Raw genomic sequence first — 22,928 nt, 5'->3', positions numbered from 1 at the left:
TCAAAACTATGATTAATAAAGTTAAACTACCAGTATGTAGAAAATTCTAAAATAAATATTATAAAAATCCTAAGCATGTTAAGAATTTTACTCAAAGCAGGAAAAAAAAAAATAGAAAATTTCTGTACAACTCATGTTATAACATTAGGAAGTAAATCATTAACCAATGATAAAGATATTGCTGGTGGTTCTGCGACATATTTTAATTCTGTATACACTAATGGTGTACCAACTTGCAATGCAATATCTGATTGTCATCATTTGGATTTTTCAGACTCACTGTTCATAAATAATATTAGTTATGAAGAGATTAAACTAGTTATAAAAAAGTTAAAGCTTGAAACATGTTGTGGTCTTTATGGGATATCACGCTCCATTTTAAAAGGTTGTTACAAGGTGTTACCTTATCCTCTGTATTTATTATACAATCTTAGTTTGAAAACTGAAAAATTTGCTATAAAACAGAAAATAACCAGCGTATGTCCAGTTTATAAATCAAGCAACACCACCAAAATTGAAAATCATATACCAATTTCAATAGATTCTGCACCTGCTAACGGATTTGAAAAAATTTTATACACCAGTATTTTTAATCATGTCAAATGTTATTTTAATACTTATCTTTATATCAACACAATTTCATTTCAGGTAGATCTACTGTAACAAATTTCACCAATTTTGTACAGTATGTATCAAATAGTTTAGACTGTAAATTTCAAGTTGACACCGTTTATACAGACATGTCTAAGCACTTAACAAGATTAATCACAATGTACAGTAGTCTCGATTATCCGACCTAAAGTGAACCTGGAAGGGATCGGACAAGGGAAAATGTTTGATAATGCACAGTAACAAAGATAAATATAAAACAAGTGTTAGGTTTATTGAAAAATATTTTACTCGCTGAAAAAAAAGTAGAACAAAGTGTTAATGAACAATGAGAACACAGTAATTGAAAAATTTATTTCATAAACCCCCTATCTCCAGTTGATCATGTTTTGAGGAAAACAATGAAAAAAACTGTATCACTTCGCCAGGATTTTTTTTGGTGTTAAAACAGTAACGAATTTAAAAGGATCACTTTTATAAAACTTGCACATATGGGGATTCTGCAATAAAGTGCTTTCCCAATTAATAATATTTATTAATAAGGATATTAATATGTGTCATTTTAATGTGAACAAAGGAGAAATAACTTAAAGAGTCTCAGTTGTTTTTCTATGTATACCTATGCCACACAATTTTCAATTTAATTTGGGGAAAAGAAACTTATTTAAAAAAGAAATAAAATAAAAACGTACATTCTGTTTTTACAAAACTTAATATTGAGAACTATTTTAGGTAGAATGCCTATTTACATTCCAATTCTCAGTCTACATTATGACAACCAGCTTCTGTAATCGGCCACTTCAGTAGAGTATATCATCATAGAAATGTTCATATCTTCGGATGTACTACAAAAGTATCTGCATGTCCTCCATTTTTTTTCTTACTTAATGAGACCTTTCCACTATGATAAGTCTTCTATGATGGTAGTGCAAGAACATTTCTTTGAAAACCAAAGTTAGAAGAAGACAAGCCACCAATGAATGACTTTGTGACAACTTGACCAGATGTTTGCCTACTGTATACAGACTGTTTGCACACTGATATCTTGAATGAAATTATCTAGTCTTCTGTTATATCTCTTCCAGAAATTTCATCAGAGTTTGTCATTTTCCTGTACAAATGTGACCACCAGTCTTTGAAAGATAGGATTTCATCAGTCGATTTGCATCCAAAGTAAAGCTTGGAAACTGTTCTTATAATAAGCATAATATTTTTACCGGATCACAAAATTAACAGAAACTATTAAGACTGTTTAAAATAGTTGATTAGGGACAAATTGTTCTATGAACTTTATACTGCAATCTAAGATGAAAAATGAACAAAATCAGACTATAGACTATAAAAATTATGTCTGCATCCAAAAGACACTTCAAATACAACTGAATAAACAAACAGTGGTATCCTCTGCTGTGAGTCTCTTCCAAACAAGACACGAAATATTTAGGGCTGTTATACCCCTCTCTCACAAATCTGTAGAATGTGACTACTGAAAACTCTAAGGGTGCTATTCATAGACATTTCACTAGCCCGCACTATGAGCATGCTAAACTAGCCCCGGCTATTGACTGGTTACTTGTACAGGATTCATATCATATCGCTAACACTGGTTTATGAATATGAAAAATGTTAGTTCGCTGATCATCCACCGGAAGCCCGTGCTAAGAATGTCTATGAATATGGCCCTAAGGTTTTAGCCATATTCCATACAATCGAAATAAGAACCAAATTATAACTTTTAACATAATTTTCGTGTCCAGAGACTCAAAATTAACTAGAAATATTACACTTTACTTATGTCATGATTATGTCGTTGACCAGTGTTCAAAGCAAATTTCTGATCTCTGAATTATGAAAGTATCTCAATTAGAAATCAACAAGCTTACTACATCGTAAATACATATAGCAATATCTTTCCATGCAACAATTTTGTCGCATTAATTCAATTGATATACTAAATTAAATAAATTATGCAACACACTTAAATTTTACTCCCAATTTTATTTAACTTATGGTAATACTCACCAGTAAATGATATACCAGCTACAAGCGGACTCTCACACAGAAGTTTCCCCACTTCTGGTGCATTTTCTCTGTTAGTAGTTATTACATTGAAGACGCCTTTGGGGAGTCCTGCTTCTTCTGCAAGTTGAGCTAGTGCAAGAGCTGTTAGTGGTGTATCCTCAGCTGGTTTCACAATACATGTGCATCCAGCAGCAATAGCTGCACCGGCTTTTCTCGTTATCATGGCAATTGGAAAATTCCACTGCAACAAAGTCATTACATCTTTAATATCTGAAATAGGGACACTTGATTATTTGATTGGCTATACAATCATTGTGCCACAAAACTTTCATGTAAGTGTATTTAATCCAGAGAAATGCTCATAAAAGTGTAATTCGTAAATCAAGTTGAAATAATATTGTGACAGCGACGTGAGATTCGAACTCACGACCAGCGTCCCGCAAGAGAGAAGATCGCGCGGAGCACTGAGGGACGGCGCGCGGCGGAGAGAACAGAGGGGGTGTATTACGTCAACGCGACGAGAGTGCGCGCGCATCTGGTGCTGGTAGAGAGGAGAGGGCTCTGGATTTCTCTGGAGTGCAATCTCTGGAGACGCGTCGAACTTTCGAGGCTACGTCGCTGTGATTATAAAAGAAGAAACGCCAGCGAACTCGAGCAGTTTCAGTTGATTAGTCAGCCAGTCAGTGAGCAAGCCAGTCTTGTGTACCGGAGTTCGGCTCGAGTGTGCGTCTGCAACTGTGACAGCATCCGAAGGCCTGAGTTCGAGTGCAGTGGACCGCAGTTGGAGGGACCTAAGTTCGAGTGCAGTGGACCGCAGTTGGAGGGACCTGAGTTCGAGTACAGTGAACTGTCTCTGAAGGTCTGTGGCTCGAGATACTGTGAACTCGAGTTACTGAGCTAGAAGAACTGTGAACTGAGAACTGATAGTTCTGATTTGTAAATATTAGTTAAGATTAACAGTTCATTGTTGTTCGTAATAGTCCAAGTAAATTGACATTGCCGTCAGTGGAGGCTATAACGAATATTGTGTTGAGTGAAAATCCTATTGTTGACGAGAGCGTTTAAGGTGAATTGTAGAAAGGAATTATTGTTGGAAGAATAAAATTCCGATTGTTGAGTTGAAATAAAATTACAATATAATTTCCCATTTGAAAATAAATTATTTCTATATGAAAACCAAAACACGAACTTCAACTTCTTAATAATTTATACATATAAAGGAGAGACAAGGAAGGATGAATTATGTATGCGAGTTTTTATTTTCATTTATGCTGGTTAAAGAATTAAGTGACCAAGTGTAAATTGGGAAAAATTACAAAATCCGATATACTAATGCTGGTGAAGGGAAGGATTCCCATATAATGTTTTTTTTTAGATTGAATTTATCAATTTATAGAGAACATAATCGGCAATGTATGCAATGGAGGGGAAAAATAACTGGCCATCCTAACTCATTATCTCCTGGCCTAGTTGCCTCATAAGTGGTGATATGTTGGTATCACTTAGAGGTTCAGACCTGTCTTCGGACAGTTGACTAAACAAGAAGAAGTTGCAAATGACAAATTTCTCTTCTTAATCTCTTCAAAGTAACTGCGTAAGTACATCAAATGTGGGCAATTTTTTTTCTACTAGAAATAAGTTTATATCATTTTGAACTTCAGTTATGTATAAACTAATGATAGAGACATGTATAGATATGACATAGATCTAAAGAAAAGCTTAAAATAATTTCCCAAATAAAAGAACATTGTCACTAAATGGTGATATTCACTTCAAAACAACATGCATGTTTGCAAACTTTGATAAACTAACATTATAATTATATGTAAAGTTTTAAGACATCCTTCAATGTAAAAAAAAAAAAAAAAAAGAGCACCTGATATGAAAAAGTACCTAAACTGGGAATACCCAATAACTACAATAATTAAATAAGCAGCTAGTATTCCATTGCAAATAAAATGTATAATATTGCAAAGCTATATATTACTTAAAATATAATGGAAATTGTATTTTATTTAAGTGATCTGTACTTCTCTAATTAAGTAGGACTATGTCTTAGACAAAACTAATTTGTTCCCACTATTGTCAGATAAACCATTAACATAAGCAGTGTTTATTAATTAAGTTTTATTTAATGACACTTGCAACTGCCGAGGTTATACCAGCGTTCTCAGTGTGCCAGAATTTTGTCCCACAGGAGTTCTTTTACATGCCAGTAAATCTGACATGAGTCTGTCGCATTTAAGCACACTTAATTAAATGCCACCAACCTGGGCCGGGATCGAACCTGCAACCTTGGACACAGAAGGCCATCACTCTACCGACTATGCCACCCAGGCCGACTCATAAGCAGTGTTCTGAAAGCAGTGCTCGTCTAAGAATTTTCCAATTACAAGTAACTTCAATTCATCGGTTACACCTGCACTGGCACTGACAACTTTTATAATAAATTCTTTGCAATTTTCCCACCATCCAAGTTTACACTCCTATCAGTAGAGAGCTGGTCTAGCATCAAATGTAAGAAAAAAATTTCAATTCATTTGCGCTGAAAATGTCCCTGGGTACTTCGGAGTAATGTAGTATATACCATTTTTTCAGGCAGCTGTATTCTCAATTTATGAATTGGGCTTCTCCAGTAACCTGTTGGTACACAATTCTTCTTAAAGTTCTGGGAAATTCCAAAATCTTTTCTTGGATTACAGGTGTACTACGATCTTGCTACTGAATCTACAATAGTTAACACACATCCTTACATAACAAATTTAACTCTTGTGACGTTACATTCCTCTTTCAATGTCCTTAAGTTCCTTAATCATACAGTACAAAGAGAAATTGTATTCCAACAGACTCTGTAAAATGTTTATATGGTAATGTCTTATTTTCACCATAGTTCTTTGTATTATTCATCTTTTCGGCTATTGTAAAATCTTATCTTTTTTCATATCTAATGTCAAAACTGAACATTTTAACATTACAACAGTCTTAATCAAAAACAAAGTAACTACAGGACTGATCATAGCAATCTTATGATATTGTGGCGCAAAAAAAAAAAAAAAAAAAAAAAAGAGAGAGAGAGAGAGAGAGAGAGAAAAGAAGGTTAAGTAATATAGAAATGTCAGTCATAAATCAGCCACAACCATTTTAAATTGGAGTTGTCACATTATTGTCAGAATCAAGTGCATAACGTTCTCTAATGTGCAGTGTTACTGGAGAAGTTTCGGATCCTGCATGCATAATAATTCGTTCTTATAAATCACAGCTACAATTATTCAGCAGCACATTTTAAACAAGGCTTATGTATTAAAGTAAGTAATATATCTATGTATGTATATGTTCACTGTCATCAAATGATACACTTTTTACATCATTCGTTAATGGTGGTCCTGTTACATTCCTGCTTTCCAGGTACTCACCTCAACTAAATGTTTACTATCTACTATTACTATATACTATGTAGTATTTATTTAGTAATTTCTTAATAATTAACCCAGCAACTGGTATAGCCCAGTCTGCTAAGGCTAAGGCTTCCCTGGTGATCAGGAGTTGCACATTAACAAGCTTACATATAATGAAATATTAACTAAATATAATACATAATTAATTGATTTACATTTCATATCCTAATTCTACTTTATGAGAGGCTTAAATGATAATTTATACAAACACATAAAATAGCCTATAAAAATCGGCTAACGCTTACAAATCAATTACATGTAAAAGTATGTAATTCTTCATTTTTAATTTAAGTTGATTAACCGTTTGGCAATCCCTGACATAACGAGTTAAGGAGTTCCATATGCGACAAACTGACATGATGAACGAGAATGAATAGAAAGAGGTACAGTGACGAGGAATGGATAGTAAGGCCTGATGTTGATTCCACAATACTGTAAGATATTCAAAGCGAGTTCTCAGATATTTTGAAGTAGAACTGTATAATATTCTAAACAGAACAGATAAAGAATGTGCTGTTCTCCACTCCTTTAGGCGGACCCATGAAAGAACTTCAAAAGATGGTGTTATATGGTCAAATTTACGAGTACTGCAGATGAAGCGGACACACACATTATGAACATGTTGTAGTCTTTCAATTAAATTTAATTATTTTTGTGCTCAAAAAGAAATGTGTGTGTGTCTATATATAATTTATTTCGTAAGTATGTAATAAAATAATATGCAACAATTTCTTTGAGCACTGTATATTATGCAGGATAACGTAACAGTTGGCTGTGTATTAACAGAGTTTTACTGTACATATACTCTACTGATATCCTGTTTTGATATATATATATATATATATATATATATATACACATGTTTCTGTCAAAACTTTTATAGAAACACTAAGCTTTCAGTGAAACCTATCTGCAATATCCAGGGGCGTTTGCGGGCTACCGGTGGTAGCCCAAGGAAATTACAAAAGAAAAAGTTTATAATATAACATAATGTAATAATTTTGTATTATTAGTTTTACCATAGTAATCAAAATTAAAGTAATTGTTAGATATATTTTGTGTAATAATAGGGTCAGCGGTAGCCCAAACCCTTTAACCAGTATACGCTACTGGCAATATCTACTAATTTTAGACTTTCCTGCAAAACGATAATGCAGAAATAATATCATAATGCCATGCAGGAAAATAAGCAATAAGCATCTATGTTCATCAATCACAAATTTTTAATTTCAACACTATTTAAAAAAGCTGCTTCAATAGCAATGACTGCAGCATTAGATTTTTATGCTGGAAACCTTCACTTCAAATCTGGGCTTTAGACAGTGTTGGAAAAGGTTTCCATGAGGTACTCTTGTGTTTCCTGCCAGAATGCATTAATCATCATTAATCTGGTGTAACGTAGATCACCCTCCTGTGGTACGACACGATGGGTAAAATGAAAGTTCTACATTTACTCTTGGAGAGGAATATACTTTAGGTCAAAATAATTTGCTTTTGGAAGAAAAGGCCTAAATTCATTGTTTCATTTCCTGTTTTAAAATGGGTGTACAATAAAGTGAAGACATCCTTAAAAGCCACTCTCATAGAAAAGCGAAGTACATTAAGTATAGTTACATTCTACTGCACTACATGTAATAACATGCTTATACAGTATGTAGGCCTACTAATTTCAATTGTTTTAATGCAATAAATTGCATAATTTTATAAATATATACTTACTGGAGTGATCAATCCTGCAACACCAATGGGCTGCTTAAATAAAATCATCTCCTTTGTTTGATTGGGACTGGCGAGTATTTCTCCCTATGGAATTAAACATCAGCTCAAAATAACTCTCACTAGAAAGTTTACAAATGACTACCAAGTACTTGTTGAAGTAATTATGTTCACTACAATTATCAGAACAAAGAAAGTACATAGAAAACCAATACAATGTATACTAACTGAATAACTGCAATAAATAGTCATTTCTTACATAGGTGCCCACAATATGGAAGATATAATAGCCTACACAGTCACTTTTACATTGCTGTCAGTAAGTGAAGGCACTGGCAGTGGGGGATAAATATTAAATGGGAATGATACAATCATTTTCTACACAATTCTGCATTTCAAAAACTTCATATTTTTCCTTGGATGATTGTGATGATGATGATGATGATGATGATGATAATAATAATAATAATAATAATAATAATAATAATGATTTATTTTAGCTTTAGTGATTTCCTTCAGATCATTCAAAATTAGCACTATTTTTAATTTTTCCTCCCATGAATATATGACGATTCTTTCTTATCTATCACAGTTATATGAAATGTACAGCAAATGGCCACATTACGATATTATCAGGGGTCTGATATTGGAATATCTAGTTTATTATTTACTTCATGAACACTTCTACAATTCATCGAATTGTAACAAAAATGAAGAATTGCAGCAGCAGCAGCATGAGGGTAGTTCAATTGTCATAAATCTACAACTGGATCCACCACTTTACTTCCCTCCAAAGGGAGCGATACTATAGATTTTATTGGCCTTTAAAATCCATAGCCCTGGGCAAAATATGAACCCACAAATTTTGGATCCAACCAAGAGATCGCTGATGACAACTTTAAGATATCAAATAACAATAAATAACAATGGATAACGTTTTTGCTTGCATAATTTGCACCAACAGAATTGTTGTTTCACATTTTGATTATGGTACATGCTAAAGATATTGTTCAATATGATGGATTTTTATCAAACACCAGACACAATGAATTTAAGGTACGTAGATATAAACACTATCATACAGACACACGGAAGTTCCATATTATGTAATTTGCCATTTCACAATGAGGTGGGAGGAAGGAAAGAAAGAAATAAGGAAAGAATGAAAGAAGGAAGAGCGAAAGAAACAATCAAATAAACAAACTGCAAAGTGAATACCACAGAATGAAGGTAAGGAGTCTGATGAATTTATTACTGGAAGAACACAGCAAAGTACAGTCTACTCACATGGATTCTTCTTGCTTCTTCTGAAAACCATTCCATAAAAGAATTTCCGTATGTTACTTCTCCATGTGCTTCCTTCCACGGTTTCCCGGCTTCTGCAGTAATTAGAGAAGCCAAATTATCATGGTTTTTTTGTAACACGTCATACCACTTTCTCAGGTACTCCGATCTTTCCTGATTAAAAGTGAAATATAAAGAATTAAAGTGAGTTACAATGAATGCGCAGTGAGTAGTAGTGTAAGTGCAGTAAGTTATAGCGAGTGTGTGTGTGTGTGTGTGTGTGCAGTGTTTTGTAGTGAGAGCGCAGTGAATTATCTATGGAGTCAGTTCAGTAAGTTTTAGTAACCGAGTAATGAGTGCAACTAATATGTAGTGATTAGAGAATGTACAGGGAATATTGAAAAAGTTGGTATTGAAGAGTGACATATTTCTTTATGTTTTAGAATGTATATTCTCTTGTTCGTTATATTAATTGCTGTCACCAACTTGTTTTGTCCATATTTCTACTTTGCATTTCTTTAGTTTCCTGTCATATCGGTATTTTTTCTGTAACATCAGGTGAAAATCCATTTGTAGTTAATAAATATTCCTTCATAAGCATTCAGGAATAATTGTTAAAGAGACATCAGAAACAATTCCAATGGTATCTCAACATCAAATTTCTTTGTCATGTTCTACACTGAACATATTTGCTGTTGTTGAAGCCACTCTCTTTCATTCTACCACAATTATTAGTGTTACACAAATTAGTCAATCAGTCACAAACTCCTTTATCTACCTCTACAAACCAATTGTTATGATTTGTTTCTACTTGAAAATACTTGCACATTCACTATTTCCGTTCAGAGACACAACCTCAGTAAGTGCACTGTTGCATGTTTCGGTAGGTCACACCCAAGACGACTACAGCTTTGAAGGGGATTATCTTACTTACTTACAAATGGCTTTTAAGGAACCTGGAGGTTCATTGCCGCCCTCACATAAGTCCGCCATCGATCCCTATCTTGTGCAAGATTAATCCACTCTCTATCATCATATCCCATCTCCCTCAAATCAATTTTAATATTATCCTCCCATCTACGTCTCGGTCTCCCCTAAGGTCTTTTTCCCTCCGGCCTCCCAACTAACACTCTATATGCATTTCTGGATTTGCCCATACGTGCTACATGCCCTGCCCATCTCAAACGTCTGGATTTAATTATGTCAGGTGAAGAATACAATGCGTGAAGTTCTGCGTTGTGTAACTTTCTCCATTCTCCTGTAACTTCATCCCTCTTGGCCCCAAATATTTTCTTAAGAACCTTATTCTCAAACAGAAGGGGATTACCTATTACTTTATTTACAATTCTCGAAAGTTCAGCATTATTTATATTGTTCAACAACTATAAAGTGGTAGCTTGCCAAACTTGTACAACATTTCTTGGCAATGTGATGGAAAGTCATTTGATATCAGAAAAAATGTGAAGCCAAAAAACAGAATAGCAGCTAAAGACTGAGAAAAAATTATAGGGGTAATCCAAGGAAAGACACCTCAAAGGAAGACAATTGCTGTTTCTTGCATGATAATAAATTTCAATAGTTTGGTTACATATCGTCCCCTGCAAGGCAGAGTATTGCAAATGCCACTTTTACCGAAAATGAGTTATGATGCTTAGAATAAATTGCCCAGCACGAGTATTGACTGTAAAAGTTCTGTAAGCCCCAACAATATCTTTCCCTCTTATAAGTAAGTTTAAACTTCAAATACTGTATTCACCACCAAGTTGGATAAGTATCGTAATTGTCTCTTCTGTAAAGTTAGCAAAATGAATGCTTATGATACTCTGCCTTGAAGGAGACAATATGAAAAATATAACCATGTTTAAAAAAACATTCAAATTTTCTACATAATGAGTACACTTTAGATTTGTATGAAAACGCATAATTAGATCGCGTGCACGCATGCACACACACACACAGATATACTTACTACTTACAAATGGCTTTTAGAGAAACCAGAGGTTCATTGCCGCTCTCTCATAAGCCCGCCATCAACCCCTATCCTGGGGAAGATTAATCCAGTCCCTAGCATCTTATCCCATCTCTCTCAAATCCATTTTAATACTGAATAATTATGCTTCTCGGGTTCTTAGCCAGGTAAGCTGGCTGGCTGAGAACCCGAGAAGATTTATCTAATTATCCATATCCAACACTGGGAAAGCCTCAAGTCCTATATTTTAATATCCTCCCATCTATGTCTCGGCCTCCCCAAACGTCTTTTTCCCCTCAGGTCTCCCAACTAACACTATGGGCATTTCTGGATTCACCCACACATGCTAGTCCTGCCAAAAAAAAGTGATACTGAATTCTGGATGGAGAAAATGGATTGAGATTCTCTTTATAAGCAAAATGATCCATATTGAAGGCTCCCTTTTCTGAAGTATGCTGGCATGTTATATGAGCTTTAGTTGTTAGTGTTGATTCACAATTACAGGCAACCATGTGATGCTGCAACCTCTGAGTTCTAGTGAGAAGAAAAAATATTGCTACAAGAACAGTTGGTCATTAAATGAGTATTTCACAACTGTTCAGCATGCACATAGGTCAAAATATTATCCTACACATGTCCCGATAATGCATACATAATTGGGCAGCGTTCTTCATCAACAGGCTATGCAACATTCAGTTAATTTAGAGAAAAACACATTAGAAGATTTTGAAATATTTCAAATTCCATCGACATATACAGCATTTAATACTTGTGGACTTAATAACGACACACATAATAATGTTTCAGGTACAGATTCATACTGTAAGCATAAAAATAAGTTATGAGCATTATGGATGATAATGCAATATTACACTTAGTCGAAATATAAATGAACCCATCAGAGTTACGCATCAATCAGCTAAGCATCGAGATTCTTACATTCTTAATGCATATCACTGTGGCAGATTTATCATTTAAGTGCGTGTATATGGTTGCTGCATAATACTTTGGCATAAACACAATAAATTAATTAATGCCAAAATACACTTTAATAGTGTAACAAACATTATGCAATGCAATTGAAGCAATAGTACCAGTAAAGAATTTAATAGAAAAACTTTCGATACAAACGAAATATTTTACAAAATACTTACTTATGGCATAAACAACATGCTGAATTAACACGTTGACTGCCGCTTGAAGAGTATATATGTCTCACAGCACATATAGGGATGTATATACGCGTCAAGTGGCAGTCAACGTGTTAAAAGGCATGAGAAATTAAATCTTGTTTGTATGTACTAATGTCGAAGGAAATTTATAACATAAAATATGTGTAGAATAATAAATATCATTTTTAGTGTATTATTTTTATTTCCAAAACGTGAAAATCTAAAACTTAAATGTCAGAATGTTCAAGAGAATAAATGTATACGCCTACAACATAATGGAAAGTTATTGGCTAGTTTTGCAATTTCTTGGGAACTCACTTGTGATCTAAAACATTTTAGTGGTGGAGAGAGAGAGAGAAAAAAAAAAGGAACATGATTAAAACTGTCAACTTAATCTGTCCAAGTGAAATAAAGAATAATATTAAGAATATTCTATTACACAGATGTGTTGATAATTCGCCACTGACCACTTTAACTATTACTGTGAGGTGACGCATGTCACAGTTAATATTATTCCATCTTTGTATCAAGAGGACACTTAAACAGACGACGACAGTATGTTAGAGATTGTAATTGTACTATTGTGCGTAAACTGATTTTACACTGCAGTAATTATTACTGTACCAGTCGGGTAAGTTAGTTTCGTATCTGTTGAACCGGATCATGTTTTGTTGTAACAGTAACATGGGTCCTAAAATTAATATCTTCTGAGAAATGAGCAAAATGTTTACCATCACTGTAAGAGCAGCGTATCTTCTACTGTGAGCTGCTTGGCAAGAAACAAAACACACTCCTATTCAACAGATACGAAACTAATACCACAGTCTAGTATATACAGTCACGAAGCTCAATACGTAGTAAATATGCATCCATAGATAGTTGCTAATCACTAGGATCGCTAATATCGTCTCATTACAGACAATGCAAAATAGCACCCTCACAACTCAAGCTTCGTGACTGTATATACTAGACTGTGCTAATATGTAGTGACAATCGGTAAAATTCTGTTTTCTCATTTGTTTCTTGCCAAAGAGCTCACAGTAGAAGATATGCTGTTCTTACAGTAATGGTAAACATTTGATCATTACTCAGAAGATATTAATTTTAGGACCCATGCTTATAGGACTTTTATTTCTTGTTTTGATGCATACTACCTCCTCTCTAAATATTGAAACCTTTCTCCAGAACACCCTGTATAATTTTGGAGAAATTAAAGATTGCTATGTAAAAAAATGAAACATATCATCAGTTTCGCAGTGCCCACTGGTACTTTTTTCATAATTGTAGTGAAGTTTTAACTCTTCAAACTATGTGAATTTTAACTGTACAAAGTTGCAGAATTTACATGATATTCATAACAAAGTCAAAATATGGACCAAATGATTTTTAAAACCACAATATACAAGCCAGTGCACTGGTCTGCCTCTGCCAATCCATCTGCAGGAAAACATTCTGTCCAGTTGACTTCTAGCTGATAGGAGGTGTAGTGGGCAAGAGTGCTCCGTCATGCTGATATATCAGGTTTCTCCGAGTAGCAAGGGGGAACATCTTCTAAGAACTGGAAGACTGTGATCCAAAGGAATGCTGTATATAGAGCACCAGTAAGGGTCCCCAGAAACATGTACGGTCCCACTATTTTTTGTACTGAGAATATCTGCCCACACATTTATGCTTCATCGTATCTTCTGACTTCTCTCACATGTGGCATATAGATTTTCATGGCTCCACATGAGTGAAGAGAGCTTCATCAATCAACATTACACCGGATTGTAGGACTCTCTCCTAGAATGGTGGTGTGCGTCGAAAAGGCACTTGATCAGCATCGGCAAAATGAACTGGGATGATGTGGCCTGTCTTTCTCATCTAGGGTTACCATACATCCGGATTGTTTGTGCTCTTAGTATGCCTGCATATATAGTTTTTAATAGATAGCTACACAGATATAAGTATAATTGCACTCCATTTGTGAAAAGTAAGTTACTTTGTATTTTTTTTGGCGCACTTCTGAACAAGGACAGTGGCATTTCCTCTAAGGTTAGAGCCCAGTTCAGGTGTGCATATATTAATCGAAAATTAGGGGCTAGAAAATATTGAGAATAGGACGCATGTTCATATGACATTTTTTCCGATTAATACACACACACACACACACACACACACACCTAAGCTGGGCTCTTACCTTAGGGAAAATGCCGCTGCCCCTGTTAGGAAGCACGCCCATTTTTTCTTACAAACGATCCATTTTTAGACATTTTTTTTTTAAATATGGAGTATGTAATATTTCTTGGGGTTTTAGAAATTTAAACTGTGTTTTCCGCAATTTTTCAGTCATTTTCGTTTCTGAAAAGACATAAGATATGACCATTTTGTAAATAGAAAAAGCAAAAAGAGAATGTCATGATGAGCTACAATTTTACCCTTGTTTTTATGTTGTACTGGAAGGTAGAAATAAGAGGAAACAATGAGTAAGTGGAATAATGACTAAGTATTTGAGTTTCTGGAGTGGCCTAACATAAAACTCAAAAAGGCCTGTGAATTATAGAGACTGCAAAGAATCGTGACAGAAATGCAAAGGAAACTGCCATGGAAGAGTTCATTGAGGCAGTTACTGGCAGTTTGTGTGTGTTAATTCCAGCTAAATATATGATACGTGAGTGTTGTTGTGTCGAATGCACATTTTCATTTTAATGTGGTGGATCATGTGGCAGCTAAATATGTGCCAGGCGGTAGACTGGCAGTTACTGTGTGTTAATCCCAGCTAAATTCGTGATACGTGAGTGTTGTTGTGTCGAAAGCGCATTTTCATCTTAATGTGGCAGGTCATGTTGCAGCTAAATACGTGTGAGGCGGTGGGCTGGCAGTTACAGGCAGTGAGCCACAGGAGCAGGGTCAGAGAGAGAGAGAGAGAGAGAGAGAGAGAGAGAGAGAGAGAGAGGGAGAGTAGCTGCCATGTGGCGAGCGAGGTGCTGAGCGGCGAAGGTGGGGATAACTTCCCCTCCGCATTCTCTATATTGCGATTTATTCCCCACTTGTATGCTGTCGCACCCAAACCACCACTGGCGCTTAATAATAAAAAAAAAAACACTAAAACCAATTTAATACAGAGAGAAAGTAGTACTTCGAGTGAGATTAATTTAGCGGGAAAACGACATATTATATAAAAGGTAGGCCTCTCCTACCAAACTACCGAAATTTGTATACTTAACATATTTCTACAAAGGCCTATGCCTTAATTATTAATATCATATTGAAAGACGGAGATGCTTACGAAATGCACTTTTCAGTGCCATAATTTATTTTGTGTGCACAACGTTGAAATTTTGGAGTAAGAGGGAAAGGAAGGTATCCGTGTTCTGAAATTTATCTCTAAATTGCTTTTAAAATTGTTCAGTACCTTTGGGGTAGTTAGCTGCCACGTTTGAAAGGACTCCCAAGCAGCTTCAATGGCTTTCAGGGTATCAGCTGCATTCATATCCGGTACGCAGCCTACTACTTTTCCATTTGCTGGATTCAAGACGTTAAATGTCTTTCCACTCGCTGCTCCTACCCAGGCTCCGTTAACATAGGCTTTATCACGTATAAGTTGCAATTGTGTGTCCATCATTGTGTGCAGCTAAAGAGAAAGAAAACCAATCTCATTATATGGGTTTAAAGTAATACCACAGTCTAGTATATACAGTCACGAAGCTCAATACGTAGTCAATATGCATCCATAGATACTTGCTAACCACTAGCATTGCTACTATCACCTCATCACAGGCAATGCAACATAGTACCCTCACAAACTCGAGCTTCGTGATTGTATATACTAGACTGTGGTAATACAATCAAACGCAACTCACCTCACATACAATCTTTCGGACCCTATCTTTCTGTCTTGTTTTACCTCCATTGATACCGACTCACAAGTCATGAGTAGAGGAGGGACCAGCAGATGTAATCACAATACGGGTCTCCCTCATCTTGCGATCACCATGGCGTAAGGCCACTGCCAAAGTAACATAGGATAGCATGCGAGAAGGGATAACCAGTCACGAGGATATAAGCAAAATCTCTGAAAACCACGCCGACACAAACCACTTCCATAGAAAGCGCGTACGTTATCCACAATGACATATTATCAAGGTTCTGAAATAAAACGAAAATAATTCAATAAAGCGTATTAGTCTACCTGTCTCACAATTAATCTTCCGTAAGCCATTGTCGTTTTCTGCTATATACTTCAATGCTTAACACCCTGTCTAAATAGCACAGTAACAATTAAGTTTATCTCGTCTCAGATAACAACTCACAGAACTTGACTATCAAAGGTCAATCAATTAAGCGCATTTATAAACTCGTATTGCCACCCTTGCTAACTTCCTTTAACCAAACGACAGTCACATTAAAAACAATTGCGCATCGTTCCAAATACAAACAGATACTTTTCAATACCACTGTACAGTAGCGACAACCAAAGAGTACTCAGTATTCCGTACTCTTTGGTGCCATAGATCACGGAGGCAGTGACAGTCTATTTTTCCTAGTACTCACAGCGCTCCAAGCGGCTAGCAACTATCGCGAGAAATGCAAAAAAAAAAATCATTCCAAGCTTCGTGATTATACTAAAAGCCAGGTTATGATCCGACGAAACAGGAAGTAGTTGGATGGGCGAAAAGAAAGTGCGGGTTAGAGGGGTAGCCTGTGCAGCGATGACACGTTGAGTGTGGGGGATGGAGGGGAGAACGAGAACGGAGCTTTTCATTGGACCTCGCGCGAAAATGGCGTCTGCTAACGAAAATCTGGCAACGGAATCACGGAGACGGTGTAGCCAGTTCATTTGCAGTACCACGTGCATTACGAGTCGCATTTCGTACCAGCGTCATTAGCTCGCGCTTTCTTAAAAACAGTAATTTTAATTACTAATATTGTAGATAGTGTTATCGAGAACTATAGACAGTAGTTATTTTAAACATATCGGTGACAAACGCTGAACACGCTTTGAATCTCGCCCCACTATGTGGCAACAGAGCTCAGAAAGAGAGCAACAGAACGTTGCTTCCGGTTTAGTCGGTTCATAACCTGGCTTTTAATATAGTCACGAAGCTCAATACGTAGTAAATATGCATTCATCGATAGTTGCTAACCTCTAGGATCGCTAATATCGCTTCATTACAGGCAATGTAGTACCGGCACATTTTGTTGTTCCTAGCACTCTCATCTCACAACTCAAGTTTCGTGACTGTGTATACTATAATAGACTCTGTTTATATGTTTGTTTACCTCCTGGACATCTGAAATTCATACCTTGTTTTGATGTTTGTTCATTGTTTTGCCTTTCTTTTGTTGTATGTCTCGTGCAGCTTGATATGGGAATTTATTTGTTAAAATCTTTACATGTTTTACAATATGAACAGATACAATTTATGCCATTACTATTATATTGGAAAGAGATTTTAAAACCTTTAAAATTTATATCATTAAGCGTAAGATTTCTATTATCTTGTAATAAAACATATTTTTAAAATGATCCCTAACCTCAACGATATCGTCGGAATGGAGAATGAAATAAGAAATCTGAAAAGAAATAAGTTCCAGTTTGTAATCCATTATTTATTGAAATGAAACCTCTTTCAGCAGACTTCTATTGCCCTCCGTATATATATATATATATATATATATATATATATATATATATATATATATATATGAATAATTTGTCTGCCATTTGTTAGTATATTACTTTTTATTTTTCTCACATCTGCATTAAATTTTTCCAGTACATCTAATAGTAGCCAAATGTCATTTTCTAGCCATTCATTTTCGTTTCTTTTTCATATGATACCATCACAGTCTAGTATATACAGTCGCGAACTTCAATACGTAGTAAATATGCAAACATTAGGTAGTTCCTCACCACTAGGATCGCTAATATCGCCTCATTACAGGCAATGCAAAATAGTACCGTCACATTCTACTGTTTCTAGCACCCTCAAAACTCAAGCTTCGTGACTGTATATAGTAGACTGTGATACCATGAACAAAATAATAATAATAACGGAAATGCGCACAATGTGCAGGATAATATATTATTTTAGCTTTCGCTGCTGCAGAACTTGGTCAGTGAAACTAATCGGTTTTTACACTCCATCACATGGTATCTTCCACATAGTTCGTCACAAAGTAAACAAATGCACTCTTCGTTCGGGTCGTGAAAGCTGGTGTTGCGGCATATTTTGAAGTGGAAGCCGTGGGTCGCGAATCTGGTCACCAGGTGTCTCTGTAGGTAGTTGGCCTCCTTCCAGTCCTCTCTGGCCATGGCGTCCGTGACGTAGAACTCCTCCCATATTTCTGCTTTCTTACGTTGGTGTTCGAGGACGGTGCTCTCGTATGCTGATGTTGACGGCAGTAGAAATTGCAGCCGTAGGTCTTCTAGTAACATAGGTTCTCTGGTTAGCTCATAGACGATTCTGGATGGTGCAAATCTGGACAGGCCAAGTACCCGCTTCAGATATGTCGCTTTCACTTTCTCGAGGTCTTTCAGGTTACTTTTAGTGACGTATTGCCAGACGATTTCGAGGCCATATGTGATCATAGGCACTATTTTAACCGTGAAGATTTTCATCGGCGTTTCCAACGAGATCCTGGTTAGGTACTGGATGTCATTCATGGCGATCATTGCCCCTGCCACTTTGTCTTTGATGTGGGCTGTGTATGTCGATCCATTTTGTTGCAAGGTTATCCCCAGGTATTTAAAAGTCTTTACGTTGGTCAGTGGCTCGCCCTCCAGGTACAGCACGTCTGCTGCCGCTTGTTTCCCCCCTCTTTGAACGTCATCGCCACTGTTTTTGTCCTGTTTAAAGTGAGGTCATTTCCTCTGGCCCATTCTACCAATCTGTCGAGTGCTCCTTGCAGCGTATTTCGTGATGTGGATGCCATGACCATATCATCTGCATACAGGTAAGTCGTCAGTCCTTCTGCTTTCGTTGCCTCTACTACGTCGTGTGTCGCTATGTTGAACAGCAGGGGACTGAGCGGATCCCCTTGAAGAACTCCTGTTGTCTGGTCTGTCGGTGTTGACACTGTTATTGTGTCGTCGATCCGAAAACTATTCTCCATCAAGATGTCCCTTATCAGTCTGGCTATGGGGTTTCTCCTTCCTATCAGGTTCTCTAATTTGGCTATGAGTTTTGTTCTATTGATTGTGTTGAACGCTTTTGTGTAGTCCACAAGCACCGTGTAGAGTTTCCCCTTCGGGTGGTGGAGCGCTTCTTTTATATTTTCTTGGAGGCATTCCACGGCTTGTATTGTGGAGCGGTTCTTTCTGAAGCCAAATTGTTCTACTGGTATATGATGGTCTACTAGTGCTGTTATTCTTTCTGCGACGAGTTTCGTCAGTATTTTCAGAAGTGTGCATTCCAGAGCGATGCCTCTGTATGTATGAGGGTCACTAGCGTTGCCTTTCCCCTTATATAGCGTTTTAATCCTCGATGTTCTCCAACGCTCTGGAATACTCCCTCTCAACAAGCATTCATTGAAGAGGTCCGTCCAGGCTTTTATGAGCATTGGGGCTGCGCTCTTTAAATGCTCGTTGAAGATATTGTCCGGACCACTGGCCTTTTTGTCTTTTGATCCCAAGACCAGTCTCAGGACTTCATCCTGTGTGAATGACTCGAGGAAAGAGTCTTCTTCTTTCTTTGCCATTTCCTTGTGCGGCCTAGTGTCTTTTGATTGCAGAATTTCGGTGAAGTGTTGTACCCATGAGTCCATTGGGGATATCCCTCGGGAAAGTCGGTTTTCTCTGCTTCAAGACACTAAATGGGTCGTTTTCTGACTCCTCTATAATCTCTCTGGCTTTTTCTTCATAGTACTTCCACAGTCTAATACATACAGTCACGAAACTTCAACACTTTTTCTGCCAACATTCGCGACACTAGCGCTCAAGCGGCAGGCAAGGCACTGGTCATAGTCTCGTTCAGCCAGCACGTGCTTTAAAGGGATGAGAGATGTTATAACGTTTTAATCATGCATCGGAATAAAGGCAATGTGTGCAATGACGAAAATCGCAGTAACAAGTTTAAATCTCCGAATTTGTCGTTCTTCAGATTCCCTAAAGACCAAGAGATAATCATAACTCAGTCATAACCAATAATCCACGTTGTAGGTAGCCTACGTATTGTGTTCTATAATACATTTATTAGTTATCAGTTACCTATTTGTATGTCAGGAAGGAGAGTTTAAATAAAAACAAAGTAAATACCTGTTACAGTATATTATTTTTTTGCAGAAATCATATGTGTAAATGTGTAACCATTCCGATTTTGGACAATGTATCTACAGTTTTTTATGCAAGTAATTCCATAATTTTTGTATTCGTGTTTTTTTCTTTATATTTTTCAAAAGTTGAACGTTATATTGCATTCAAGTAGGGATCATGATGTTAATTTTTCAAGAATTCATGGAGTATTGTAATCCTTTTGCAAAATATTCACTTCTTGAATAAATTCAAACTGTGTCGATAGATTTCTGATGTGTTGGTGTAGATTCATTTGGCAGACGTATTCAGTTCTCAAGAAATATAAGAGTTTTTTTAAATTTAATATAAAAAGCAATCTTTTCTGTAATAATTTGCATGACTGTTATTGGTGTTGATTTTACAGTCCCAGTGAATATTTGAGCCGTTCAGAGCAGAAGTGGTGTAAGTCAAAATTAGGTAATGAGGTTTGAAGTAAATATTCTGTAAAATACAGCGCAAAGTAGCAATTAATATATATTATTCGTGCTATTCACTGACTACTAATAGTTTAAATAAATTCAATATTAACTGCTACTTTGCGCTGTATTTTAAAGAATGTTTACTTTAACCCTCATTACCCACTTCTGCTCTGAAAATAAAATTAGGCCTACATTTTCTGAGTTAATTGAAGTGACAATTTTTTCAACAAAATTGTGTGTTCATTTATTTGTTCTCACCTACGTCATATTAACAGTAAGTGCATGTAAATTACGTATTATATAGGTAGGATAAGTTAAAATTAAGCTTATGTGTGAAAACTGGAAATGTGATGTAAAATGCGGTAAACTTGCCATAAACATTTAAACCATAATATCAGCACTATTTGTCACTCAAAATAATAAAGGAAATACCTGTTCTTAAGAAATGAAAAATAGTGAACTTCATAAATCAATGTCTGTCATATTAAGGTTTAAATCTTCCCCCTTTTTATTTTCAAGTTTACCTCAGCGGCCGAGTTTACCCCAACTTGCGGTATGGAAAATAGTTAATTTCTCAGGAAATAGGGAGAGGAGTTCACCACGCAATCTACCCTACGAGATATGCCCTACAATTTTGAAGCTACTAATTTTTACTCTTCTCACAGGAAATAATAGAGTTCTAATGATTCATAAATATATTTAGGAATGAATTTAATTAACCATCCACGTACGAACAATTATATTATTTCAAACTATGATACGTGAACAGGGCCATGATTCAGTTGTAAGGAGCAGAAAGAATTACGTTTATTCCCAGCTTCTGAAACTTGTAGATTAACTGCGTGTGAAATTCTTCTAGGATTCCAAAGTAAAATTAATGAGAATCATATACACTTACTGTATAGCATAAAAATATAAAACAAATTACGCAAAACCCGTTTTCTGATGTGTTATCAGATGTCGTGTGCACACTTTTAACTTGCCTGCCGCTAGAGGGCTACTGTCGCGCCAGCTGTCAAATGTTGGCATATTTTATACGTATGAGTTGCGTGACTGTAAGTATTAGACTGTGGTACTCCCTCTTGGATTCTCTTATGAGTGTTTTGTATTTTCTTCTTTCATTTGCGTATTCTTTGAGAGTCTCTTCTGATACCATGAACAAAACAACTTAACAAAATTCCACAGCAGAAGCTATTTATTTGACTATGATTACGTCTTCCTAAATAATATGAATCGGGTGCTCTGAAACCAAAGATTACTAAAATGTCACTTTCGTCCACTGGGCCGTGCCTCAGCGCGATTGTGCCGAGAGCATTAGGGAATGTAGCGGTATTTTGGTAGCTCCGTAGCGGATTTCATATGTTGTGGAGTTGGGTACCCTGGTAGTGCTGCACTTGTTGAGGGTAGATGTAATGAGTTATTTGCTTTATTTTGTTTATCTAAAATGATTGACATAATGGTAATTTTTGTTTCACCAGTTTATGTCCAGTGTAAAAAATGTATTTAAATATTATTGTGTTTGTGTGTTTATGTGTGCAGTGACAACTTGTCAACATGATAATTGATTTATAGTAAACAAGTGGGAAAATGGTTTTGCATGTTATGCGATTCTGACTTCAGAGTTTTCAAGGGAAGTGCAAAGAGAGTGAAAAGATTCTCTATTTGTGTGTTGGTATTTAGTCAAATTAAGAAATAAAAATTGATACTCAATTGTTAAGTACCGTACTAGATTTGCAATTATATTTTCTTTAAAGAAAAGTACAGAACTGAATATATATAGAACTTCCAGATATTTAGAGTATAATGCCGAATCGTAATTCAGAAAATGCAGTGGTAGAATCGTATGACTTTTGTTAAGCATTTCCTGCAATAAAATATGTTAATTTAAACTTCAATATTGTTAATAGTTTTGTAATATAATTTTGTAAGAGCAATTATTATATCTCCATTAGTTTATCTGATGTGAATATTAAGGAAAGTGAGGTTATGTTTGTTTTTGCAGAGGGA

General features: G+C 35.9%; 2 protein-coding genes across 13 annotated transcripts in view; one reads left to right on the top strand and one right to left on the bottom strand.

Annotated features, from left to right (window-relative positions):
• Window positions 1-16,631, bottom strand: part of Ssadh (succinic semialdehyde dehydrogenase) — a 43,463-nt gene extending 26,832 nt beyond the window's left edge. The window contains exons 1-5 of the mRNA XM_069838502.1: window positions 16,399-16,631; window positions 15,622-15,840; window positions 9,090-9,260; window positions 7,806-7,889; window positions 2,632-2,872 (exon numbers count right to left, since the gene is read on the bottom strand). Coding sequence (XP_069694603.1) covers window positions 2,632-2,872; window positions 7,806-7,889; window positions 9,090-9,260; window positions 15,622-15,840; window positions 16,399-16,428 — 745 coding nt within the window. The 5' untranslated portion in view covers window positions 16,429-16,631. The remainder of the gene's footprint in view (window positions 1-2,631; window positions 2,873-7,805; window positions 7,890-9,089; window positions 9,261-15,621; window positions 15,841-16,398) is intronic.
• A 5,613-nt stretch (window positions 16,632-22,244) lies between these two features.
• Itpr (Inositol 1,4,5,-trisphosphate receptor) overlaps window positions 22,245-22,928 on the top strand; it is a 178,033-nt gene continuing 177,349 nt past the window's right edge. For all 12 annotated transcript variants that reach the window (XM_069838497.1, XM_069838494.1, XM_069838491.1 and 9 more), the window contains exon 1: window positions 22,245-22,380. The gene's annotated coding sequence lies outside the window, so the exon portion shown is untranslated. The remainder of the gene's footprint in view (window positions 22,381-22,928) is intronic.

Source organism: Periplaneta americana, chromosome 10, assembly GCF_040183065.1.
Source record: "Periplaneta americana isolate PAMFEO1 chromosome 10, P.americana_PAMFEO1_priV1, whole genome shotgun sequence".
Classification (NCBI taxonomy): domain Eukaryota; kingdom Metazoa; phylum Arthropoda; class Insecta; order Blattodea; family Blattidae; genus Periplaneta; species Periplaneta americana.
This window is presented reverse-complemented; position numbering and strand designations above follow the sequence as displayed.